At 46.9% G+C, this 26,786-nt stretch overlaps 4 protein-coding genes across 4 annotated transcripts in view; 1 reads left to right on the top strand and 3 right to left on the bottom strand.

Annotated features, from left to right (window-relative positions):
- Positions 1-53: 53 nt before the first annotated feature.
- Positions 54-4,517, bottom strand: RAC3 (Rac family small GTPase 3; the record flags this gene model as incomplete). Its single annotated transcript, XM_082008336.1, has 6 exons — positions 54-184; positions 300-459; positions 948-1,010; positions 1,648-1,765; positions 2,045-2,116; positions 4,483-4,517. The coding sequence occupies 6 exons, from the start codon at positions 4,515-4,517 to the stop codon at positions 54-56; spliced, it is 579 nt and encodes a 192-aa protein (XP_081864462.1).
- A 2,228-nt stretch (positions 4,518-6,745) lies between these two features.
- On the bottom strand, positions 6,746-18,126 carry LRRC45 (leucine rich repeat containing 45; the record flags this gene model as incomplete). The annotated part of the gene is made up of 17 exons (XM_082008217.1): positions 17,889-18,126; positions 16,874-16,935; positions 15,937-16,007; positions 15,434-15,612; positions 14,585-14,713; positions 13,883-13,995; positions 13,263-13,321; positions 13,045-13,122; positions 11,942-12,077; positions 11,569-11,646; positions 11,289-11,400; positions 11,047-11,117; positions 10,077-10,169; positions 9,390-9,482; positions 8,270-8,443; positions 8,028-8,175; positions 6,746-6,942 (listed from the first exon to the last, which is right to left on the bottom strand). Exons 1-17 carry the CDS (start codon positions 18,118-18,120, stop codon positions 6,746-6,748), a joined length of 2,025 nt encoding a protein of 674 aa, XP_081864343.1. The 5' UTR covers positions 18,121-18,126.
- Positions 18,127-18,229: 103 nt separating this feature from the next.
- On the top strand, positions 18,230-19,130 carry CENPX (centromere protein X; the record flags this gene model as incomplete). Its single annotated transcript, XM_082008304.1, has 5 exons — positions 18,230-18,268; positions 18,341-18,392; positions 18,469-18,522; positions 18,893-18,981; positions 19,116-19,130. 5 exons carry the CDS (start codon positions 18,230-18,232, stop codon positions 19,128-19,130), a joined length of 249 nt encoding a protein of 82 aa, XP_081864430.1.
- Positions 19,131-23,632: 4,502 nt separating this feature from the next.
- The window catches only part of ASPSCR1 (ASPSCR1 tether for SLC2A4, UBX domain containing), a gene marked incomplete at its 5' end in the record, with an annotated part of 51,154 nt that continues 48,000 nt past the window's right edge, over positions 23,633-26,786 (bottom strand). The window contains 3 exons of the mRNA XM_082008237.1: positions 23,633-24,825; positions 25,144-25,213; positions 25,926-25,977. Coding sequence (XP_081864363.1) covers positions 24,453-24,825; positions 25,144-25,213; positions 25,926-25,977 — 495 coding nt within the window. The 3' untranslated portion in view covers positions 23,633-24,452. The remainder of the gene's footprint in view (positions 24,826-25,143; positions 25,214-25,925; positions 25,978-26,786) is intronic.

The raw sequence follows: 26,786 nt of genomic DNA, 5'->3' as shown, positions 1-26,786 counted from the left end.
TGCAATCTGTCAGAGGACAACAACATGCTGAGCCAGCACCTGGGCCACAGCCCTCAAAACACAGTACACTTTTTGCCGGGCTTCTTCACAGGTGGTGGGCAGAGCACAGCCCGGATGGCTTCATCAAAGACCGTCTTCAAGCCCCGCTGCGTCAGGGCAGAGCACTCGAGGTACTTTACCGACCCTAGGGGAAAGAGAGCTCCAGCTCAACCACTCCAGTCCTACCAGGACATACTGTCCCTCACCCACTCCAAACTAAAAAGCTCAATGCCATGGAGATGATCCAGCACATGACTCACCAATCTCCCGAGCCATGGCCAAACCTTGCGGGTAGGTGATGGGGGCCAGTTTCTTATCTCGTAACCTTTCAATGGTGTCCTTATCATCCCTCAAGTCCAGCTTGGTGCCCACCAGGATGATAGGTGTATTTGGGCAATGGTGTCGGACCTCAGGGTACCACTGGAACAGAGAGGCATGGTAAGAAAAGTAGCTACAGCAGTAGATGCAACCATGAAGATGCATTCAGTATTGGAAACAAGGTTTTTACTACTATATGACATGGTGGCAACACCTGAACAAGATACTTCTGTCTACAGGTCTGAACATGCTCTGCAGAAAGAGATTGGTGCAGATGTAATAATGAAGGCACAGGGACATGGAATCATGACAGACAGTGCCAGACAACTCTGCACACAGTGCTTCCCTTAACTGCATTTTAGCTTCTAGGACATCCCTTATCTTCTTTAAGATGCAGATTCAAAAAGGCAAAAACTTAGCCAAAGAAGTCATGAATAAAAAGTAGGCCCCTCTTAAAACCTGCAGACTATGACCTTGCCTTCTCAAAACATGACTGCTAGAAATTTTGAGCTTGTAGGTGTGATACTGGGTGGGGCAGGGAACTTCACTGGTTCCACCCTTACACTGTTTCGCCCAGAAGAATACTTTACCTTGGCTCTGACATTCTCAAAGGAGGCTGGACTCACAAGGGAGAAGCAGATCAAGAAAACATCCTGTGTGGAAACAAGAGGGTCAGCCATGTAGAAAGAAACAGCTAGCGATAATGGAAGGAGTGGGGAGAGAGAGCCTTATAGAGGACAACTTCCTCCCACAAGCAAGGACTGTGGCTCAGAGAAATTCTTCCCCATTAAGGGTGCTAAATTAATTCAGAGAGGGAAGGAATGGACTTTGAGTGTATGACTTCATCTTCTTTTACAATACTGGGCTCTGCATGTTAACGCCTGCAGCCACAAATACCTTAACAGTGCTATGAGCTTTACCCCTGGCAGGGGGGCCATGTAGGAATTGCTACACCCAGGGAAACACTACTAGTGCAGCCCAACAGTGAGCTGTGCCACCAAGAGAATGGGAATAAGGAATGTTGCTCAGCTGCACAGCAGCCCCACACCATTCCTTTCACATGAGCCTCCCTATGGCACGCATAACAGTTAAACACCATTACGAATCAGGAACTAGAATAGATAATCTCTTAGGAGAAATTCAGCTGTGATACTTCTTAAACAACCAGAATTATGGCTGCAGCTATGGAAACTTAAGACTTTCCTCAAAGGAAAGAAGCCTGGCTGTCCTTGGGAGCGTATCTGTCCCCAAGAGGGAGCATTTACAAGCCAGTCCAAGCCCAGAACTCACCGTCTGTGGATAGGAAAGAGGCCGCAGTCGGTCATAATCCTCTTGCCCTGCTGTATCCCAGAGGCCTAGGTTCACTGGCTTTCCATCTACCATAACATTGGCAGAATAGTTATCAAACCTGCCAAGGAAGAGTCCTCATCAGTGACAATCTTGTTGTGACCCACACGTCTCTTTATATGAAATCCAAAGGGGCAGTGAATCAGGAGAGGACACTGCAACACAGTTCCAGTGGGGATAGTCTGCCCTCCTCACATACACAGCCATACCACCAGCATCCTCCTCGTCTGTGACGTTCATAGTCTGATTTGGGACAGCCTTCTCCTCACCTACAAAGCCAACTTTTACACACATGTGCATACACAGCAAAAAACAACTGAAGCCGAAGGCCATTACTCACACAGTGGGGATGTATTCTCCAGGAAAGGCATTTGTGGTATAACTGATCAGCAAGCAGGTCTTCCCTACAGCTCTGCAGAGGATAAGAGAGACAAGCATAAAGAAGGGTACAGCAGGAAGCACCGAGGCAGTAAAAATCACCCTTGCCCCACCCAAAAAAAGAGGTTAGGTAAAAAGTTACCATGTGAGAAAACAAACCTGTAGCAGGCTGGAATTCTCTAGCTGTCATGGACCAGGCCTGAACTCACTATGTGCATGTTGCCTAAGCACTTACCCAACCCTGCTCTCTCCCTCTCTCCTTTTCCCCGCCCGTTCAGCTTCAGCAAAACACCAGGCAAAAAATATTTGTTCCCAGAACCAAGAGAGAGGGAATAGATTAGGGTTCTGTGCTGGGCTCAACACATCCATAATAATCTAGCAAAACAGGTAAACAGTGAGGTAAAAAAACACGTAACAACACAGAATTATTTGAGCTCCTCAGATATAGAAATTCAATGTCAATAAATACAAAGGGGAGAAAAATACGTATCCACAAACAAAAAATAACTTTAGATTTGACCACTGTCAATTTGGAAAGAGATTTTGCCATCAGTGTAGCTCACTGAAAATATCAGGTCAGGGCTTCGCTGAAGGCAAGTGGGATTGGTCAACCCCATGGTGGCAGCTGGCAGGGGTTGGGCTTGGTTGGCAGTAGCGTAAGCATATGAACTTTAGTTAGCCCTGTAGGATAAGGGAAAAGCTTAGTTATAAGAACTGAGGAGTACGAGGAGTGTAAACAATCTATTTATCACTGTGAAAGCTGTGAACTGCAGACAACCTTCCAGAGAAACAGATCGTGAGTACCAGGGAAAGCTGTCTGTTAGGTACCTGAGTGAAGCTGAATAGCCAAAAGAGATAGGTATCCTCTACTTCAGGAGTAAGCGAGACACCACAGTCCTGCACCAGGATTACACAAAGCACAGCAAGAACCACTACAGTAATCCACCCAGCTTTCCCCCTGGATCAGGTCCCCTCTCTTGGAAAACAGGGTGGTTGTTTAAGGAACCTACACTGACCAGCCTGAGTTTTCCTCCTGAGCCATGACCTCTCTCCCACCAAACAGGGAAGTCACATAATTCACCAAACACACATATCTATGATTAAAGTGTTTTGGTATCCAAGTTCATTTAGTCTCTGCACTATTAGTTTGGTCTTAAAGCAAAACACCGGACTGCAAACCTTCAGCTGAAGTCCATTTCCAACATGCTGTGCTCCCAGTTGTTGCTCTCCCCTCCACAGTAAAGCTGTGCTGTTTTGGTGGGTGGCTCTTTCTCCTGCTCACCTCTTTAGTCCCTACAGGCTAGAATCTGGAAGGCCTTGCTCCAAATGTCTATTTGAGGGGGTGGCATACATGGGAAGGTGGAAAGATCAGTCCCTGCCTAAGACCAGTTCACATTTAGTTCTCCGTATCTCAGCTTTGTGCTTGCTGTGGTGATCAGAAAAGCAAACAAGAATGATGAGGAATAATATGCAGGACAAGCTAGGAAAAGTTAGAAAGCACCATAAATCTACTGCATGCCTGCATCTTGCATACAGATGTGTTTTCAGAAAAAGGCATACTGGAAAAGCTTAAAGAAAAGAGCACGAAGGATGATAAGAGGCACATGGTGAAATCAGAAACAGCAATATATTTCACTTTGGAACACAAACAACAAAAAGATAATGTGAGAGAAACCTGTGAACATCAAGATTTTTAGGGAGGACTTTGTGATGAATCACACTTGCATGAAAAAATTGCGAAATACAAGTACCTAATAAAATAATGAGGAAACAGATTTAAAACCCAAGAAAAGAAGGCATTTGTTTTCCAGGCAGTGCACCACTAGATGCAAAACTGAAGAGCGTTAAGAGATGAAGACCTAAGTTTATGAACTAAAGAGGGAGCGGGCCGCGCTGGGCAGGACTGTAACGGCCGCCGCTGGAGCAAGGCCCCGATCTCCCGCCGGGAGACGGAGGCGCTCGCTCGGCCTCGGCTCACGGTCCCGACGTCCATGCCGGCGGGCGGGTGCGGGGCAGGGCCCGCGGCCCAGGCGCCCCGGCTCCTCACCCGGCAGCCACAGGCACTGTCTGGCACGTCTCTCTCCAGCGCCTCAGCGGCCCCGCAGGTGCGAGGCCACGGCCGGCCGGGCCACTGCGGACAGGCGGCAGCAGCCCCGCCGAGCGCCCGCCCCACCCCGCCCGGGCCCCGCGGTGCTCCGGCCCGGGCCGGGTCTCGCCGCCCGGCGCCGCGCCTCCCGTTGGCGGAGCCGGGTCTCCCGGGCCGTGGGGCGGGGCCGCGCCGGGCCCCCCCGCCCCCTTCCCTTAGAGCCGCCGGGCCGGGGCCCGCTTTGTGCGGGGCTGCGGAGGGTCGAGGCGCGGCCGGGGCGGCCGCGCCACCGCCCGCGGCCGCCGCGCACTCACCCGTCGCCCACCACCACACACTTGATCGCCTGCATCTGCCCGCGATGGCGGCGCCGCCGCGACTCCGCCGCAGTGACAGCCCGCGCGGGCGGGGCGGGGCCGAGCCGAGAGTCGAGCCTAGACGAGCGCGGCCGAGCCCAGCCGAGCCCTGCGGCGGGGGCGGGGCGGGCGCCGCGCCGGGCCCCGCCCTGTCTCCCGCCGGCCCCGCCCCGGCCCCGCCGCTCGCTCGGGGGCGACCCGTAGCTCCCACCGCGGGCGCCGTAGGCCTCTGCAAAGGGCGTTGGAAGAGAAAGGCGGAGCGCGCGTGTAGCGCCGTCCTACCCCGCCTCCGCGCAGGATCCAGCCCCCGCCCCCGACTTCCCTTTCTCCGGGCAGCCACCGGCGAGCGCCCGCTGCCGCTGCCCCCGCCCCGGCTGCTTGAGCACACCATCCCCGAGGGGCAGGTTGCTTGCGCGCTGCCCCCTGAAACAGCACGATGGGCGTTGCTCAGAAACTTGCAGAGGACAGTGCCCACACCGTATGGCCACCTGCTCAAGGAAGAAGCTTTAAAACCTGGTTGCATTGTAGCTGCAGATTTCACTGTCATCTGCCCCGAGATGCTGAGGAAGAAAGATGCAGCAGCAAAAATCCTGAATAAAGATGACTTTTGGGTTCCTCCACCTCTCCAAGTACTCTGCCAAGAACAGAGAGAACTCATGTAGAGGCACTGTCTCAAAACAACAGGCTTTGCTTTTCCCTTACCTGCTGCTCTACAGAGCTGCCCAGCATCCACAAACTATCTACTTATCAACATAAGCGCTCTCCGCTCCTTGTGACTGGGGCACAGGTTCCCAGCTTCTTTGCTTCTACCTTAGTTCAGAACCAAAATCTGTAGACATACTGAGCTTATCCACCTGTAACAGCCTTTTAGGTCCAGGACAGACTAGCAGAATCTTCATGAGACTAACAGAGCAGCAGGCCCCTCCCTCCACATCAGCCAAACATCCAGCTTGTCACTGCCCAGTGTTACAGCAAAATGCAAAAGCTCTTTATTAAAAAAACAGAGCAAAACCCAATATAAAAAAAATCATGAACATAAACCAGGCAGTCTGCACAAAGTCGTTTTTTTTCTAGTTGCCTCTTAAAACATGTACCACAAGTCCATTTCTCTCACCACAGACTCACTGGAGAAACTAACAGGAGGCTCTCACACTGCTGTCCTGACATACTGCTGTCCTCCACTTTCCCTGATTCAGACCCTCAGATCCTTTTCCTTTCTCCATGCCACATGAAGACTTGTGTTGCCAGGAAAAGGAAGCACCTTCTCGCCTGTGTGCTCTGAGAAGCAACTCCCCAGTGGCGAGTCAGAAGCATCACTGCTCTCCAGGGTAAGAACCCAAAAAACAGCACTCAGCTCCAGGATCCTGAGAAGCTAGCAGGACAGTTTTGCCATTTGTCATAGTGGAATGAAATCCTGTTGCATTTTGGCCACAAAAACTCCAGCCAAGGGTGGCAGTTCACAAGTGAGGAAGCACATACGCTGACTCCTGACATGCCACCCTTTCCATGCCAGTCAGTGCTGTAGAGGCTTGAACCGTGCCCAAACCCTAGCTGTCCAACAAAGATATGGATAGCCACTGCACAGCAGTCTCCCTCTGCATACCTGTTTCTATATATAATGAATGCGTATCTACTGCCCATCACTACACCCAGAGCCATGGAGGGTAATAGAGGTAAAAGAGCCAAAGTGAGCCCTGTCAGCTGCTGCTTCCATCTCTAAGCACTGGGTATAAAAGCACAGGTGGCAAAGATCTGGTGTTTCCAGCATCTTCATGACTCTATGAGCAAAGTAAATGGCGTAAACACTGCTGCCCATCATTTATCAGGTTTCACTGTGAACAGCCCAGGCATCCAAACAAATGCTTCTGAAGGACCACTGCCCAGGGAACATACAACCCCCTGGTAACAACAGGGTGTACCGACAGACTGGTGCTGTAGAAAAGGACACAGAAACTACTTCAAATGCTGTAGCAGTGCAGGGGAAGGGCTCCACATCATGAACTCAGACCCACAACCCTCTATCCTAGCCCTGGATGGTTGTTTCCTGCTCTCGTTTATGCAGTTGGGAGCAAGATTTCTGAAGAGCAATCTTCTACGTTTGCAAGCCTTCGCGTCAACCCACTATGACAAAACTGTCCCACTTAGAAAGAAGGGGCTGTACCCAAGCTGCTCACCCTCTTCCCTCTTCCTGACGGCAGGTACCTGGATTCTTTAAGCCACACTCTCATTTCCTAGAACTGTGGGTTCCCAAGGGGGAGCCCTGCACATATGCCATGATGGCATTCTGCAAGAAACTTGCTCGCTGGGCCTCTTCTTCTCTCATCCTGGAGATGTCAGCCTCTTTCATTCTCAGCTTTTCCAGCAGCATAGAGATTTCACCTTCTTTGTCCAGCAGTGCCTCGCGGTGATTACTTGATAAGGCTGTGAAAGAAGAGCCGCATTATTAAAGAAAATTAGGGTGTCTCTAGAATAAACAGGAACAATATGTTATAGGCACAGCCAAAGGCAACGGAAGCAGGATCATCAACAGGCACATGAAAGAAGCTCCATGAGACAATGTGAGAGGTTTTGCACAGACAAGACGTTACACTTCACTGTGCAGGAAATAAAAACATTTTGCTTGCTGTGCAGCTCTGGCTAGTTATCTGAACCTTGGTCACTATAAAATGAGGACAAGAATCCCTGCAAATACATCAGGATGGTGGGTACAATTCATAGTTGTACACACAGGCAGGAAGCACCATTATCACTACCTGTAAGTGTAGCTCTGTTCCAGGCCCACTGTAGGGTAACTATAGTGGATGAAAAGCTGGACATGAGCTGGCAATGTGCACTCGCAGCCCAGAAGGCCAATTGTATCCTGAGCCGCATCAAAAGCAGCGTGGCCAGCAGGTCGAGGGAGGTGATTCTGCCCCTCTACTCCACTCTGATGAGACCCCACCTGGAATACTGTGTCCAGCTCTGGAGCCCTCAGCACAGGAAAGACATGGACCTGTTGGAGAGAGTCCAGAGGAGGCCACAAAAATGATCAGAGGGATGGGGCACCTCTCCTATAAGGAAAAGCTGAGAGAGCTCACGTTGTTCAGCCTGGAGAAGAAAAGGCTCCAGGGAGACCTTATTGTGGCCTTTCAGTACTTAAAGGGGGTTTATAAGTTTATAAGAAAGACGAGGACAGACTTTTTAGCAGGGCCTGTTGCAATAGGACAAGGGGTAACGGTTTTAAACTAAAAGAGGGTGCATTTAGACTAGATATAAGGAAGAAATTTTTCACAATGAGAGTGGTGAAACACTGGCACAGGTTGCCCAGACAGGTGGTAGATACCCCATCTCTGAAAAGATTCAAGGTCAGGTTGGACGGGGCTCTGAACAACCCGATCTAGTTGAAGACATCCCTGGTCATGGCAGGGGGGTTGGACTAGATGACCTTTAAAGGTCCCTTCCGACCCAAACTATTCTATGATTCTATCTCAGCATTACCATTCGAGAAGCACAAAAGGATTCATCACCTTTCAGCTGTCTCTCCAGGGCTGCAATCTTCTCTCTCAGCCCATCCTGTGCTGTGCGTTCAGCCTGCAGGTGTCCAATCTGCTCCTGTAATTCCACTTTCACTTTATTCACTTCTGTCACTTTCTCCTCTTCCTTACTGTTCAGGTCCTGATACATAATGAAAAATCCATGAATAACCAAAGAACTTCACCAACTTGTTCTGCCCCTGTGGTGACCATATCTCTATTCCAGTCCAAATTACCTGCTGAAGTTCCTCTATCCGCCTTCTGAGTCCATCAGCATGCAGGCTTAACTGATTGGCTTTGGCTTGGGCCTCTGCAACCATTTGTTTTTGCTTAAGGCAGCAGTTTTGAGCTTCATCCCGTGACTCAGTCATCAGCCGCAGCTTCTCTTCTAGGTGTTCTAGTCGTTGCTGCTGTAAGACACAGAGGAAAATGAAAACACATCAGTCCCATTCCATTCCTGCAAAGGGATTCTCCCCTTTTTGTTCCCAGAGTGAACCCTTGGTTGAGTCAATTGGCACTGAAGAACAAGCACAGGACTTAGCCATAATAGATATGGCACTTCTCCCTTGCATTCAGGAGTGAATCTAAGCTGCTTTCAGTTGCCAGGGAGAACATTCTGATGGAGATGCTGCAAAGCCCAGCTCACTCACTGAGAAAGAGCGGCATGTCCTTGGTAGAAGCACCAATGCCACCATTGGTGTTTACAATTCTCTATCTTCACTTCCTCCATATCCCAAATAGCTCTGAAACACTGCTATATGCACCTAAGCAACTGTTGTGTCCCACAACAAACACACATGGCAGCTTTTATATGTTTGTAACTCAGTAAAGCATTTTCTTTTGTGATGTTACATATAAGTGAACATTCTAATAGTTTTGGTGTGTTTTCCTCATCCCTTGTTCTCTTTCACAAGGTGTTGACTTCATTGCCATTTTCACAATGTTCAATTCTACAATGACTTTTTTTAATCCAGCAGCAGTAGCTACCTGCAGAAATTCCTGAGTCCAGAGAAACAGAGGCAGTCCATGAAAGCTGTTGTTAAACAGAAGGATTGACATCCGGCTGTTAGCTTCAAAAGTTGCCAACTTAAGTGAAATCTGCTATGACAGTATCCACATCAATTGTGTTACTACTGGAAAGCACAGAGCAGGTGGTAATAGTGGTTACATTCTGGAGACAGTTCAGAGCAGACTTTTAAGGACTCCTTCCTCAGAAATCATGCTATTTGCAGGCCAGTGAAACCCAGAGCGGGAAGTTACTAAGTGATTCCACGCTTAGAGACAAAAACGTAGGCTAGGCAGCCAAACCCACTCCTTCCTACAGAGGCAGGGCCCACAGACAGGTCTTGTCCTTACCTCCTCCAACCGTGCCTGATTCCGGGTTTTTATTAATTCCTCCTCTGCCTGGCCTCGCTCAGTGAGAGCAGCTGCTTTGACTTGGCTCAGCTCCTGCCACAGAAACATGAAAGATCATTCCAGATAGAGAAGCTGCATCACTGCAACACTGACCAGAAAACATTAGCAGCTTCCAGTTGCAGGCTACAGCGCTCTCTCTCACTCAGGGGCAAGGAAAACAAACCCAGATTACATACCTTTTCTCACCCTGAGATTGCCATCTAAATTCAATAAGAATTTCAGTTATATCAGGGCAAGTAATGGGTGAAGCTTTCAAAAGACAGGGGAATAGGAGAGGGCAGCACTGGATCTATCTGGGAGAATAGATAAGGAGAAATATGCTACACTACTTGGGATCACGTAGGAAACCTGTGAAGTCAAATCCTGGTAAGAATTTAACCATGTTCAATGGAAACCTTATTTTTGTTCAATCAGAATCTACAAATTTCTCCTTGGAACCTTCTCCTTCCTTAGTCCAAAGCAGTAAAAACAATTTTAGCTGATAAACTGCTGTTTTCTGTTCCTCCCTACAGCACATGACAATCTTTACATATGTCAGCAAAGGAAGACTCCACAAAGCTCCCCTGGTAGCCTTCTCCTGCCACCACTCCCTGAGCATTCTAATGCACCTACAGCATCCATTCTCACCTCCTCCAGAGCGGTCCTGATGGCCTCCAGCCTCTGGATCCTGTCCTGCATGGAACGTTCACTGGCCTCAATGTGCTGTGTCATATGATTCACCTGCAAAGCAGTAGAAACCATTTAAGCAAGTGCCAGAAAACCACTCCTATCTCCAGGCACAGCAGCATGTCCGTTCAGCATGAGAAAGAACATCCTCTCATTGACCCACCTACCACCAAAGAAAAACACTTACCTACCTCAGAGCTCCACTAGGAAACTGTAATATAGATAGAATCTGCCCTCTAGAAACTGGAAACTTTAGACAGAGATCCCTTCCAGGCGAAGATGAAAGATAGAGAGTCCAAGCTCTCATCTTCAAGTGGCACAAAACACCAGAGATTCATTTTCTAGTTGTAATTGGGCTAAAATCTTCCTGGCCTGTCTTTTCTTACAAGATTTCAAAATCTTAAGAGAAATCTATTAATATAATTTTATTTTTGAGAGATTTCACACCTCAATAAACACTCCAAAGAGAGTTGATCACAGCCTCTTGTCCTGTCCACACTCAGACAGAATCCCCCTGAAACATAACAGAGAAGGAACTAGCAAGCTGAGCCCCATTAAAGGATTGGTTGTATATAGCATGTATGTCTCAATTTCTTCCATTAACTCATCTTTATTTCAGTGAGCATGACAAGACTGCTTATTCATAATTACCTCTATGCACAGCAAGACTGACACAAGGTCCAGCCTCCAAGCCTCTTCTGTGGAATCACATACCACTCTGGCCCATACTCTTGCAAACTACAAAATCTTACTCGCTGGTAGAATGTCTTGTGATCTCTTCAGCTAGGCTTTGCTTGTAGACATGGCCTATTATACCCACATGGAGTCTTGTTTAAGAGCAGCTGACAGCAAACAATGACCTCCAGTGGCGTCTGTATGTCAGGACCAAAGAGACACTAACCTCAGGATGCTGCAGAAACTCCACTCTTACCTCTTTTACTCGAAGGGATTCCATGTCTTCAAGGCTTTGTTTAAATCTTCTCTTCTCCATTTCCAGGCGTTCTGCAGGTTAAAAGCAAGCATATCAGAATTATGGTATTCCTGCTACGCAGGCTATATTTACATTCTATCACAAACTCTTCCACCCTTTCTCCTTGGCTGCCTTGCACCATTGACATGGACAGTAATCCCAACCCATAGGTGTCCATGAGCTGTTCCTGCTCCTCGACTCACCCTCAGCCTGCACAGCCTGCAGCTTCAGCTCTGCTGCTCTGCTGGCCAAGTCTTGTTTTACCTGGAATAGCTGATCCTGCTGAACTTTGCATTTCTTCTCCAATGCATCTACCTACAAAGAATTTACCACCACAAATTATTTTCTTTTCCTATTAGCAGAGGAAGTTGGCTGTACAGAACAATCAGCAGACACACAAGGATCAAAGCAGAGGACATATACACAGAGCAGAAGTGAACAATGTTCAAGTCCCGCTTCTCAGCCTTGGACTTGCTTCCCTACCTGGTTTCTTAGAAGCAGATTTTTCTCACTGGCAGCAGACAAGTCACGCAAAAGTTTGCCCTCCCGATCAGCACCTTCCTGCAAACAGAATCAAAATTAAGAACCTGTACTCATCTTAGTTCTTGCACTGCCAACCTACTCCAACCAACGCCGCACTCAACTAAATCTAACCTACCCCATAAACATCATGGCTCCTCACCACACCTAGAACTCACCTATCTGATTTACACAATAATTGTCATGACAGCTGTGGTTAACCCACTAGTGGTAAAAATCATGCTTGTCTATCCTATCCAGCATCCCCCAAATCTACACAAACCACGTATGACCTGGAATCCTGCTCTCAAACCCAACAAGGACTTATCCAGCCCACCTGCTTTTGCTGCTGGAGCTTCGTAAAGTGGCACTCAGCCATGCTGGTTTGTTCTTGTTTTATGGCATTCAGTAGCTCTCCCAAGTTGTGCACCTTCTGCTCAGACAGAGCCAGGGCAGCTTCAGTCATCTGCAGCCTATACAGAGAAACACTTTCCAGAGTCCTGTCTAAGGGAGACACTTTCAGTGACCTCTCTACGCCACATGGCAAAAGATGTTAACACATATTTGGCAGTGGATGAAATCAGACGAGATAATGAGGCATTTTTTTTCCCCTGAGAAAAGGACACTGCTTATCTCTCACTGTTTGCAGAGACTGCTGGGTGTAGTGACTGGGACTTCTCAGAGCCTAGTGTTCTGCTGCCCCATTGCATTTTCCCTGTGTTGTCTTCCATGAGCTGTTTTCCCTGCCTGGACCCCTCCAGGATTTGCCCACTGTCAGAGGAGAACAAAACTGGCTATTTTATACCACTGCAAGGTTGTTTAAAAGTAGGAATAGAATTTTAAACACAGGTAACAGAAGCTATGTGCTTACTCTGTACATGAGGGACACGTCCACACTGAGGCACGGTATAATGAAACTACCTTTACCTCACAGAACTGAACGAGACAGACTCATCAGTGTTTGAAATCTAACCACTGCCATGTGCATATGGCTCTACATAATTTAACACTGCTTTTGGGCAGCTCCACCACATTGATCCTAAGCATATGATCTTTCTGGTCAGGTTCCTCCACATCTGCAGTTTCTCAGAGGATACCACCAACTGCCAGGGAAAGCAGATACAGACTCTTGCCAGGCTGTAAACTGTGCAAGGAACATGCCCCCATCCCATCCCCACAATCCATTTTTTTCTTTTTCACCCTCTGTAATTCACTTGCCCTTACACCAATGCACTGTAATCTTACTTAAAAGCAGACTAAATATCTAGCAGGGCAAACCCAAAGGCCTGATCTGACCACAATTTCTAGATATCACTGCAGAACTAAGGGAAATAGTAATCCAGCCACTCTACAAGATTATCCCCTTGGCTTAACAGCTCTGCTCAGCACTGCCTATACAGCATAGAACAGTGGGAAGGTTAAAGTTTTCCTCCTCCATACTTGGCTTTCAGTGAATTCATAATAGAGTGCTGCTCATCCAGTGCTTCCTGCAGCTGGCTGACTCGTGCTGCAGACACCCTGCATTTGGGGGGAAAAAGAAAAGAAAGTAAAAAAAGAAAAAAAAAAAAAAGGGGGGTGGGTGGGTAATTTCTGCCAGGAAATGGAGAGGGCACAATTATACTATCAAAGAGCAGAAAGCACTCAGAAATTCAACTCACCTGCCACTCCTGGCTATTTCTTCTCTCTGCTTGTCTATAGTGTCCATCAAATCCAAGAACTGTGAACAAGGAAACATCAGTGAGAAAATGAACTGCATCAGCTTGAAGCATTTACGCTTCTCATCTTTCTCTTCCTAGTGACAGCTGAAGACAGGTCAAGCCACTCTACTGAAAGCAAGCAAACTGGAAGTTTGACGGGTTCATCAGCACATCTGACCGAGATCACCAACTACAGGGACCCTGTACTATTAGGTGTCAGAAGGAAAAGAGTCATATTTCTAGGTTTTCATCACTTGGAAAATATCAAACCAGTTGCAAAAGAAGAACCGAAAGCACAAATACGGGTAGAAAAAAATCACCAAAACTCCTCCAGAATCCAGAGCGACTATGTTCAGCAGGGCATGCGTCCATACACATACTGTCATGGATTTGATTCCTGGGCAACCTAGCTCAGAGGAAGGACCCAATTTACTAAATCATGCTGTGTACCCGCCCATAAAGATGCATATGCAAGTTCAGGTCCACAATAATCCCGTCACTGCATGTTTCATGGGGACATAATGGAAACGCACAGGATTCCAGCCACTCCATTTGAATTGCCAACATGTAAGATTGCTGACCTGCTTGGTCTTCTCCTCCTTCAGACTCAAAACCTCCTTGCTGAGTATGTACGTTTTGTTCTGGGTCTCACTTAGCATAGTCTGACGGTCTTGGTTGTGCTCCATGGCTTGTTCTGATGCAGAGAGAGCAGGAGAGCATGCACATGTTTCTAAAGCAACAGAACAGCAAGCACTGCTGGAAGAGATAGCACTTGGGATGACACCTGGCTATCAGAAGCACAAGGACAGTAGCCCTTCTCAGGCTGGTCCACACAGAGAGACCGGTCTCACCTTACAGACACAAGGTGCAGGAGAATCAGAGAAAGCAGTGTATATGGAGTAATCAACGCCCCAGCCACAGGAGAGCCATTCAGCTCCACTGTGGGTAGCACAATGACAAAGGACATGCTTCATTAGCCATATCCAAACTTGGCTACTCAGAGACAAACTAGAGTCTCAAGTTCTCCCATATTCACACAGCACAGTAACCTTTAATTCTATCCAAATTATCTTTTTCCTCTTGCTGGTAAAAGTGACACCTCCTACCTGACTAGCCCTCATAAAAGGACAAGAAGAAACGATGTAGGCACAGTGTAAATGCTGTTGAGAAAGGGAGAGGAGGAGGGATAGCTCTCTTCTGGAGCAGCAAGTGCCCTATATCCATCAAGTGCTGAAACATGAAAAGAGTTACTGATTCTTTCCCGCGCAACAAGTAATACTTACGCACAGCTTTCAGGATGTCACTAGGAACGTTATTCCCAGCCAGCTCCAGCCTCTTCAGGGTCTTGTTGCTGTGCAGGCAGTTCAGCAAAGCTCGGCCACCCAGAAGCCCAATATTATTCCAACGCAAATCTATACAGAAAGCAAACTTTCACCCTGGTAGTCACACATCTGCTGAAAAACACAAGGCTCAGAGAAACCACGCTCCTTATACATCTACAAGCATGACTAACTAATCTTAGATGGTCTCAGCACACACACAGGTGAATACAGTCTCCTTTTTCAAGATGAATGAGAGAGAAGGAAAATGACAGACAAAGCAGGATAGGCAAGGATGAATCTTAAGTACAGTAAACCATTACAGTTCAAAAGGTAGATAAGTCTGCCCCTCACATTTTCATCTCATGGCCTTCCTTCCACAACCACAACCTGTGGATGAGAAACAACCAGCACAAAAAGCCATGTTTTCCTGAAGGAAATTCTGGCAAATTTCCTTACTAAGGACAAAGCAAGTGTGAAGTAAGTCTCAGAGTCTAGCATGAGGCATGCCAAGAGCATCCACAAATGGGAATGAATCCATCCCCTCCTCCACTAAGAACTGTTCTGCTCCAAGCCCATAATCTTCATCTGCAGGTTTGGTTCCAGAGATTCCAATTGCAGTTCCCACTCCCCAAAGGCCATGGGGCTGTGACCTCTACTCTCTGCGCAAAGCCTGCAAAGCACTGCAGACTGATAGGAATTGGGAATGACACTGACCAGTTGGCAGAGATCAGGGCAGGCTGCAACGAACCTGAAGATAGATGTGTGTGTGCGTGCATGTACGTAGGTGGGCAAAGAACTAGTCACTCTTACCCAGCTCCTGAAGGCTGGCATTTTGTTCCAGTGCCACAGCCAGCTCTCCAGCCCCTTGATGGTTGATCTGGTTATTGCGCAGATCTAGCCGCTGGAGAAAGTTGTTTGCTCCCAGTCCTTGGCAGAAAAAGGAGAAGCCCTCCTCCCACACCCCAAGGCTGTTCCATTCCAAGATTAGGCTAGGGAAAAATCAGACGGCATTGGAGTTCATGGAGTAAATGGACAGTTGCAAGAACTTGAATGATACCTGGATGATGGTACCCATTCGAACACTCATCTCCGCTAATAGAGACTCAGTTTCAGAATGCAGGATACTGCTAGGGCCCTGCATTCTCTGAAAGGGCACCTCCAGTGCTCACTCCTTTACCTGCCCCACCCCGCATAAGAAATTGTGCCATTTGACATTCTTCCTACCCTAACAAAAAAACCACCCTCAATCCTTTTCTAATATTGTGCTCCATCTGGCAGGAATAACAGAAAGAGGGGTAGATACAATTCTTTACCTCTGGATTGATTTGTTCTGCCTAAGAAGTTTTCCCAAAGCCTCAGCTCCCACGGTTCGCAGGTTATTTCCCTGAAAAAAAAGTCCCAGGTGATCAGCAGGCTATGCCCTGTCCCAGCCCAGCTATTGCGTCAAACACCACCAGATGCACCCCAGCTATAATGCTGATTTCAGTCTGTCAAAGATGGTCTGAGTAACATGTGTTTCACATATCAGTCAGCTTTCTGATGAAAGAAATTAAAGACCCTAAGAGAAACGATGGATAAACACACTGCTAGTCTTGCAAGGTATCATGACTGAGAGCGCACAAAAGTCACAGGATCAGCTTGGCCCACAATGGGATGGAAAATGCAGGTTCTAGATAAGCAGAATCATTTCAACACACTTCAATAAAATGGGCTAGCACTAGCACAGATGAGAAAGAAAGGTGTGATGCAGTCTAGGACTGTAGATTCAAGGGAACAGCTATGTGCCAGAGGAATACAGACAGAAAGTCACTCTCACAGTAGAGCAATCATCATCCCATCTGAAAATGCATGCTTAATTCCAAGCCCCAGGCTAGCTGAAAGACACTGGCAAGCTGCATAAAATCTACAGAAGCACGAGTCGAACAACTAGCAACTCACTGATTAATACAGAAAAGCCTACCTACGCTTCATCTGACCAAGCAACTGACAAAAGATATACAGCAACAACTTCCTGACAAAATAAAATAACTGAATAAAAATGGGCAAAGATGAGCTGCAAAGTAACTTTGGGAAGTCATGACACGATGTTAAGGAGGCAAGGACTGAGTCATTTGAGAACAAGAACTTTACAGACCTACACATCTTGTAAAGCAATCCTGCACCAGTACTGTCTATTTCTACCTCTGATTAAGCTTGTGCTCCTGTTTCCTTCCCCATCTCTTTGTCTCGATTTTATTCAGACAGACTCACCTTCAAATCCAAAGATTTGACTGTGGTGTTGGAGCAAAGACCATGCAAAAGAAGTTGTACACCTGTGTAGAAAAAAGAACAGTTGTTTATTTCATATGTGTGACCCTCTGCGAGAGCTGGAAGAGAAAGCATCCTTTCAAACAGCTGGCTCAGAAGACATGGCTATTGTAAAACATATGACTTCATAAATGGCCACTGCTGCTGGAAAGCGTGAGTCTGAACTTTCAGGGCAGGAGATTTCTTATATATTCTCAAAGAGGTGGCTGGGTAGAGAACTGCATGTCATCCTATGTATGTTCCTAATGCAGCTATGAAAATAGCCCATGTCCAGACAGGCCACACAGCCGAGATGCTTGCTGGCTTACTTAACCCCTGCTCATGCAGTAGGGACTGAGTAGAGACTTGTCTTACCTCCCACAGAATCCCCACTCAATGCTTGCTAGATTTAATGATCTAGTGGTTAGATCTAGCAGATTATCATCTGAATCCTCCTGTACCAGCAGCTGCCACCAATCCTGCCCATTCAAGGCCAAGAGTAAAAGAAGTACTCTCGAAGACATAGGGAAAATACCTCCGGCAACCAAGGGGTTCATGACCACCTTCAAACTACACTGTCACCTCACGTCCAGCCACAGACCAGGCAAGTTCATCTGCTTGAAGCGTGCATCACTTCTTCTCCAACCGCCCTGCCTGCCGGCTGACGATTCCAGATCCACCGTGTTATCTTTACTGCTGCCAGGTCCCCGCTCACTCGCAGGCTGCAGCACAGCCCCTCGACGGTCAAACGTCCACGGGCCACCGGAGGGCCTGCCCACCCCCGGCCGTGGGGCGGGAGCACAGGGGCCGGGCACGTCCCCGCTGCGCCCTCCCGCCTCGCCCCTACCTACCGCCCGCCCGGCGTGAGGGAGTAAGCGGCGGGCGGCCCCACAGGTGCGCCCCCGCCCAACAGCCTCTCGCTGCGCGGGCCCGGCCGGCTGCCGCCCAGAGAAGCCGCCGCCGCGGGCCCCGCACCCACCTTCCTCGCTCAGGCCGCAGTCACTGAGAGCCACCTCAGCCAAGGGCGCGGCGCCGGGCAGCAGCCGGCCCAGCGCGGCGCACGTCTCCAGCGAGAGGCTCTGCGCCGCCAGGTCCAGGCGGCCGCGGCCCGGCGCCCCGTCGAGCTCCCGCAGCCTCCGCAGCACGGCCTCCTGCGGCGCTGCACCGCCTGCCGCGCACAGCCGCGCGTAGGCCCGGCGGAACTCCTCCATGGCCGCCGCCGCGCGCGACGCTGACGCCAGCGGGACCGTGAAGGCACCACCGCCCCGCCCCTGCGCGGCGCGCGCTTCCGGGAGGCGGGAGCCGGCAGCGCGCGGCGCCATGGAGGAGCGGGACAGCCACGCCGACGGCTTCAGGAAGGTGCGGCGGGCCCGGGCGGGGGCTCAGCCCCGGCTGCCCCCGCCTCGCTCATCCGCTCTACTCTGTGCACAGGAGACCGTGGACCGGCTGCTCCGCCTCCATTTCCGGGACAGGAGGACCCGAGGTACGAGGGCGGTGGGGGCGACGGCGGCGGCGGGCGGGGCAGGCCCCCGCCTTCCGTAAGCGCTTTCTCGTTGCAGTTAACGGCGACGCGCAGCTGCTGATGGCGGAGATGTTGAAGGTCTTCGTCCGAGGTGAGCGCGCAGCACCGGGGCCCAGGATCAGCCTGAACCGTGACGGAGGCCCGTTACCCGCTCGAGGAGACAACCCCCACCCCAGCCTCACCGCGGAAGGGCCCCGCTGTCTCCTCCCCGAGCACCCAGCCAGCCTTCAGCTGATCCTGTCGTGCTCCAGCATTGCTCTGCCACCGCAGCCACTGCCGTGACCCCACACTCTGCACCCTTGCAGGGCCGGTGAACGGCCTTCTCCGGGGCGCTGGGCCACCTCGTTCCGTGGGACTGCATTTTCCTCCCAGAAAACCAGCCCCCAACACCTCGTGGAGACCACACGTTGTAACATCTCTAAGACCGCTCTAACAACTCTTTCCTTACACTTGTACTGCAGAAGCAGCAGCACGAGCAGCACGACAGGCTCAGGCAGAGGACCTAGAGAAAGTGGATATTGAGCATGTGGAGAAAGTGCTGCCACAGCTGGTATGTAACTAGAAGCTGAACTGCACTTGACCAGGATAAGGATGTGGGCTGAAGCAGCTTAATCCTCTTCCTTTTGGGAGATGTTTTGGGGACCCAGCAGATGTGCTCACTGTCTCACTGTTCTCTCCTTACAGCTCCTAGATTTCTAGAAGCCTCATGAAGTACATGTGGCCTGCCAGAAGAAGATCCTGACCTGACAGTGAACATCTGGCTCATCCTCAGAGTCTAGCTCTAGGAAGAGCAGTCTCAACTTTCTCTGCCATTTTGCTTCTGTTTCCTCTCTCCTTTACCAAGCACAACAAAGCCCTAAGCAACTTTGCTGTCAGATGCTATTTTTGAAGAGGCTGCCACACATCTGTTTTGGTCAGCTAAGCATGTAACTGATTTCCATCTTGCTGCCTTACTCCTTTAACGGTAGCCTGTACTTCACAGCACAGTAAGATGCTGTTGCTTTCTCAGCTAATGTGAGAAACAGGTGCTGCTTCACAGAGATGCATGGAAAGACTTAATGGCTGGAAATGTCATCCAAACTTCAGGCTCTCTCATCGCCTCAGCAGGCAGCTGCAGCAGAAAATTTAGGTCGAGCTCTAAGCCTGTCTAATGAATAGGTTGTTAACAGGAGCTCAGTCACAGGCTCTTGCCAAAAGCAGGTAACTGATCTTTATTTTATAAATAAACACTGTCTGTCCCTCACTACCTTCCAGTATTTCTCCAGGGCTGTGACATCAAAGAATGCTTGGAAACTTTTAACCCTTTGATATTCTCCTCAGAAGCTGCTTCCCCTCTGCTATAAATTTGTTCTCACAAAGAAACATCAATAAATTAAAACCGAGTCTCCCTCCCTTGTGTAGGCTCTTAGCTGCAATTAATCATTGAAAGTCAAGTTGCTTCAAAGACTTGCAAAGTTTCCCCCTCACCCACCCTCTTCTCTAAATCTTTGTAGGACGAAAGGAAAAAGGACAGAATAACAAACAGCATGTGTGAGAATCCCACATCATGGGACAGCCTGGCCCCTCAGCCAGCAGGAGGGCCGGGGTGGGGAAGCTGTGAAATAAGAAACCTTACACATGTAGGCAGGACCCACAGAACTGAACTGGCTTTGTTTGGAAATACATAGCTGGCTGCACAAAAAGCAGCTGACACCAGTGTGCCTTAAGGATTGCACACTCTCTGTTGTTGGGTATCTGTAGTCTTTATGATTAGTAATAGCGAGTAATTTTTTTCACATTGACAGCTGTAGTAGGCAAAGGCTCAGTAGGTCACTGTATTCTTTTAGCCAAGAGCTATCAAGGTCATCACTCAAGACACCAGCCACTTAGAAACTTCAACTAAACCCACAATTTAATACACATTCTTTCTGATGACAGTACCAGCTTAAGCAGTGCCCCATCCCTCTGCACTGCAGCCTCTTTGCCAAGACAACTGTTTGTGCAGCTGTACAATGAAGGAACTGACCTAGTTCAGCCTTCAGTCCCACAACCATATGGTAAAAAGGGCAATAGCAAAACCATGCAAGTAATACTACCTTTGAATGCCCAAAAATCCTAGGGATGAGTTCAGCTACTATAGCAGAAGTGATCCTGAAACAAATTCAGCTCATCAGGTATCTGCATGTATTGTTCTGTGGCAGGGTAGGAATCCTCATAGCAACTACCTTAGTGAAGAGCCTGCAGTTTTAAATATTGGGACATCTTGTCCCTCTTAAAGAAGTCACTCCTACTTTCTTGCCTTTTTCAGATTTCAAATCCTGATCTCTTCCCCCATGCTGACTCCTACTGACACACTGATCTCTCAAAGCTGCTGCCCTAAAAAGGCTCAAGTTCACTTCCGTGACATACTTGGTCCATACACAATCGTTCTTGACTGAAGAGGATCACTGATGTGGATATTAGTAGTGAAGCAGTATTTTAATAGCAGCAGCGGCTAAAATTAACTACTCTTTGAATAAGGAAAGGGGAATAGGACCTCTGGTCTAGCTGTTGAAGATACCCATTTTTTATTCTCCAGAAAGAGGAGTAGATTAAATTGGGTTTGATGCATGGCTGAGTTACACAAAGGACAAGCATGGGCAGAACTGACTGAGGTAATGCACACAAGTTAGCAATATGAAGTCTCCTAATCCTCACCCCTGTACTTAACCCATGAAACTGCCCCAGTAATAATGATATTGCTGCTTGTGTCCCTAAACCTTTCCTTCCATTTTCCCATTATCAGGTACTTGCAGGCGATAGCTACGGTGCTAGCTCATTGTCAAAACTGGTGAAATCAAAATAGCTAAGCAAATCAGTACTATTTGATGTTGCCTGTGCTCTTCAAAAAATAAGACTAGCACATCTGAAAGCACACTACAACTTCCTACCAACCTGACTATTCTGTTTATTAACCCTGTGAATCAAAAACATCAGCACAAGTATATCATCACCTATCATTAGCCATGGCTATTAGTTGCCCCCGATATATCCCGTGTAAATTCAGCAAAGCAGCTCTAGTTACAGTTTACCTCTGACTTCTGTGAAATGAATAAGCCTGACATAGCACCTGAACCAAGATACAGATAGTCCTAGGATGTAGGCTCAGCCCACACTTCATCCACTTAAAGTAATAAACTTTAAACATTATTTTAATATTTTTTGTTTTGCTGTAGTATGTCTTTCATAGCCTGTCAAATGCCAGAAGGGCTTGCTTTCCACAGTAAGGATTTAGAGCAGCAGCTGTACACAGTGCTCTTGCATTCCCCACTGCCAGTGGCCGCACACATTCCCTGTTTATGTTTGGGTGTCATATACAAAATCAATCAACATTTTTGCTAAAGCATTCTGCTCACTCCACTTTTGAGTCTCCTTTTTCCTCTTCCACCTTTCTTTCATGTCTCCCCCTCCCTCTGAGTTTCTTCAAAGCATCTGGGAGCATTTGGAAGTAATTAGACCTGAAGGGAAATGTTGGCCAGGCTGGGAGACAATGACAAGTGCCAGGAACCCTGGGTGCCCTTTCTAGCCCCTTTGAAGTTCATTCAGATGGTACAAAGCTCCATTTTGCTTTGTTGACAAAAAATGGGAGGAAAGGAATGAGGCATGACAGGCCCATTGAAAAGGGAGCAGGTTCCTGTGAACTGACAAGAGAAACTGAGTACTGGGGGAAGAAACATTATCAAACAGACCAACAAAAAGGCCTCCTATGGCCACTCGGCTTTATTACGTCTACAAATTGTGCAGATGCACACATAGTTCAGGGAACAATTGTCTATACAAGGAAAATGGAAAACATGTTATTATCGTAACATGCAACCCCATCTGTCCAATATGAATCACTGATCCATGGAGAAGACTTCAAATAAAATACAGCACCATGGCTACTGTGGCACTGTAGAGTTCATCTCCAGTATAAGTGCAATTCTAACCAGTAATATTCATCCCTGTACAACACCATCAGGAAGCAAAGATCTGGACTAGGGCTTCCCTCTGTACACTAATTGGACTGCAGAGAAAAGCTACTCTGCTGTGGAAACATTCGGACCATAGAAGTCCATAGATTGAACGTCACGAAAGACACCTTTTACTGCATTGTTTTCTTTTTATCTCACTGTAGCTACAATTATTGATGTTAATTATATGTAGTGAAAATAAAAGGCAGAGCTTGGGGCAGAAACAAACTCCACACACATTCCATTAACAGATACCTGTGTTCTTTGTTAACAGGATTCTGGCAACTGAAAACCATACAAATGCAGCAGACCAAAAGGTTCACAGGAAAAGCCTATTTTAACTGTTTTAAGTGATCTAAGTGCTTCCTCTTCACTCACTTTACAGCCATCTATGCCCAGAATTAGCAGCAGCACTAACCCCAGCCAGCAAGAAGCAGAGAGAAGTCTTGTTCTACACAGCACTTAACTATAGGTAAAACTGAATCGTATTGTATTTTGCTGCTAGAATTCAGGCAGCCAGACTCAAGTTAACTCTGAAGGAAGAACTGGGAAGATTTAAATTTAAAAATATGGATAGAAACAAAGTCCTTCACAGAAAGTATATAGGAATTATTTCCCCCTTAATTCTCTATTCATCTTATTTGTATGCAAGAACCTTAATTTTAACCTCTAACATTGTTTCTGTAGTCACAAAGACCACATACAGGTCTTCCACTCCTCCAAAAGGTGAAACTGGCATCTGAAATAGCAATTTTCTATTTGTAACTAATGTTCATACAGATTAGATCTCTCCAGGGCCACCAACAATTTCTTACACATTGAGAGTAAGTTCATCAGGAAAGAGGCACCACTGACAGCTCACTGATCCAACAGCCCACAATGTTTCATCTCTTCCCACCTACAAAAAAACCATAAAAGCATTAAAACACTTAACCATTTAATTTGCACTGTATCATTTCTCAATAACATGATCTGGTTGCTGAGGGTTCTGGACACTGCTGCACTCACGCAACAGCACGCAGGAGCACTTCTTAGGGACATGGGATGGTGAATACATCACCATTTTCAGAGTGGGGAACTTCATCCTACATGTTATTAACATGCATGTTAGAGCATGTCATTAATCTTTCATACCAGTTGTTAATAGGCAGCCTGCACAGGCAAGTGAGATGATATTTCATACTTTATCCAAGAAAGAAAGTTCTACTCTTAAGTGGAATGCTTCAAGCATACTGGAAATGGGAAACAGTAAAGATACTGTTTTCCACATGATCTGCATCAGTATCCCAGTACCAGCCTAAAGGAGACCAGCCACAGCAAGGAAACACAGCAACCCACTGTTTGCAGCCTTCCAGCAATCATTTCTCACCCTATGCTATGCTTGCTAGACCTGATGGCCCCACAGTATCTTCCAGAATCAAATATTAAAACTCTTATTCAGGAAGTTAACATTTGGCATTATTATCCAGGGAATTCCATATAATTCTTCCTAGTTTTATTGCTGTTAAGGAGGTTGATTGAATGTCTTTCCCCCCTGTTCTCTCTTTGCCACTGCATCAAAAAGGGAATATTGCCAATTGTTTAATTCAGGAATCCTTTTTCTAGTTACTTCATATTTTGTATAAATTCTCATATAAAACCACACAAAAGCTATTGGTTCTGGGATTAAAAACAAGACTGCAGTTTTCTTATCATGATAAACCAAGAAAAAATTCTTAATGGAAACTTGGTTGCAATCTTAACTATGGAAAATCACTACTGTTTTGCAGTGAAGATTAAAAACAGAAAGACCAACTCAAAAAAAAAAAAAAAAAAAAAGAGAAAGGAAAGCACCAAAACAGATTACACCAGCAAAGGAAAAATAATGACAGAGATTTAACAGATGAGATGGGCCCTTGGTATGTAGAATATCATGCCTATTAGTATTTTAACTACACTAGCATAGTTAAAAACTCAACACATTAAGCCCAGAACATAGTTAAGAATGCTGCAAGCATATGGGTTAGACATCAGACTCAACAATGCCCAGAAGCTGGCATTCAGATAAACCTCAGCCTTCACTGAAGAAGTCAGTCACAAACTGATTTGTGATTGAAAAACATTGAACCAAACCTCCTGCAGGCCTTATGTTGACATCTTCAAGGATATTGGCAACATCCAACAGGTTTGGCACAGAGGAGCCTGCCTTTCTGGGGAGTTCAAAATGAGAAGAGCTCTCCTCTGAGTTCATGATACCTGGCAGCTTCAGCCATTTGGGCATTTTCCCAGGGGCCCTTCTCAACACCCGTGGAGCTTCACGCATGCTTGCTGGTTCTGGCTGCTCCTCGGTCTTTTTGTCTCTTCCCACTTCTGGTTCAGATAGGGATGGAACTGTTGATTCTAAAGATGACGAAGCAGAAGGAACTAATGATTTGGACAAACATCTGAGGAAGAAAATAAGCAAGTAGAATTAAGCTTCATTTTTTCACAATAACCCCTTGTACCACCATCACTTTTAAAAGTCGGATTGAAAAGGCTCTTATTTTTCATGATAAAAGCCCTAGGATTTACTTGATTTAGTCACTGAAATCCTATTTTGCAAAGGAGGACTCACAAAGCTATGAAGTCAAGTGTGACAGTAAGACTGTTTCAGGAGAAAATTAATCTTCAGAGCACGCTTCTTTGTAGTAAGATGGGCTTGTTTCATGCTTCTCATCCCTGAAATACTCACCGGTTTGCAACTCTATTCAGTCCCAACGTACCTGGCTACTAATAAATCAGCCGCAGAAGGGGAAACTGCAGAGCTCAGCAGGTCTGATTTCAGGTAACAATCTGTTTAAAAATGAAACCCAAACACTTGTTTGATAACACAGAGACATCAATCACCACTGAATTGTAGAGCGCTCGGCTCAGCAAATATCTGCTGTATGCTATAGTAAATCTCAATCACCTTCCCCCAGCTGACACAGGACACTTAAACTATGACAGTTACCTTCACAACTCAAGATGCCCTATTTCATCATTCAAACCTCAAGATCTCAACATTTTCTTTCAGTGCTCACTACATCTCAGAACCTTTTCGTGAAGCCAGAGCATGCTTTAATCTCTGGGAGAAACAAGGATTCTAAGCACAAACCAGAGGTGTCAAAGAATCAAAAATTCAGATCTGTTCTCCCATCTCCAACCAATCCACTACACTAGGACATCTGTAAAAGTGTTTCACAGTCATTTGTCTAGTTAACATATTGAAGAACAGAATTTCCTTCTACAGAGTCATTCTTCTTATTCTTGTTCCCATAGCAGACAATGTCTACTCCATAGCCTGACAAATCTCATAAGAAAGGTGCTATGTTTACATTTGTGCTCAAGCTAACTGACCAAGATAGCTCTGAAGAGCTTCAGCCATTCAGAATGGGAACATTTACCAGCATTCTCAGGACTGCATTATCTTTTGTCAGAAGAACTCTGAACATAAGGATGTAATTCTTCTGAGTGTACTATAGGAGCTATGCAGTCAGATGAAGAAGAGAGGAAATTCACTCACCCCTGTACTCCTCAGATCCAAAATGAATGACAGCAGTTGGAAAGAGTTTAGCCTGTAGCAAAAGGGAAAAAGAAGGCATCACTGGTTGTAGATGCTTTCACAGTTCACTGAGAACATTATAGACAGGTTAGACAGCTACAAACAAATTCACAGATTTTAAGATGAGGTCACTGATCCATCTGTAATTCAGAAAAGGCTAAACTTGTGTAGAGCACAGGGCACTCAGAGTAAGACATGAAACAAAATTCTATGATCTTTTCTACTACGCACAGATGACAAGACCTGTACAGCAAGTGCTCATTACGCTGTTGACCTTCCATTTGTTTTCCTCTGTCCCTGTATCTCAGGCCATTATATTTCACCCACATTCTCTACTGCTGAGCAGATAATATGAGTATAATTAAGAATCTTCTGAGGCCTGAGTGGCTGATATTAAGAGAAAGAAAATCCAGCTATGTCCTCAGAAATTCTAGGATGCAGTCTATCCTTTTATAAATCCAGCCTGAATTCCTAGTTCCTACTTGTCAGAACAATTGTCATATTCAAACACTTTTTCATCCATTTAGCTCATTATGTGACCTAGAAAACTGTAGGACCACCTTTTTCATGTCGTCATTCATCAGTCTGATGATCTTTATTTCATCTGCAAATGTTATTGATTATTTTGTATTTATACATCTACCTCCAAACCAGATAAAAATAAACAACAGAGTGTGGCCAGAACCAGTTCCAGCAAAACCCCAGAATAAGTGACCTATGTTTTTCAACAATTCCTTTCGTGACTATTATTTGAGATGTCAGTCAGCCAAATCATAATTCATTAGGTGTGTGCTTTAATTACGCTGTGTGGCACACCTTAAA

Source organism: Phaethon aethereus (genome assembly GCF_964289735.1).
Source record: "Phaethon aethereus genome assembly, chromosome: 18".
In the NCBI taxonomy this organism is placed as follows: domain Eukaryota; kingdom Metazoa; phylum Chordata; class Aves; order Phaethontiformes; family Phaethontidae; genus Phaethon; species Phaethon aethereus.
The sequence above is the reverse complement of the archived record's forward strand: the minus strand, read 5'-3'. Positions and strand labels throughout refer to the sequence as shown.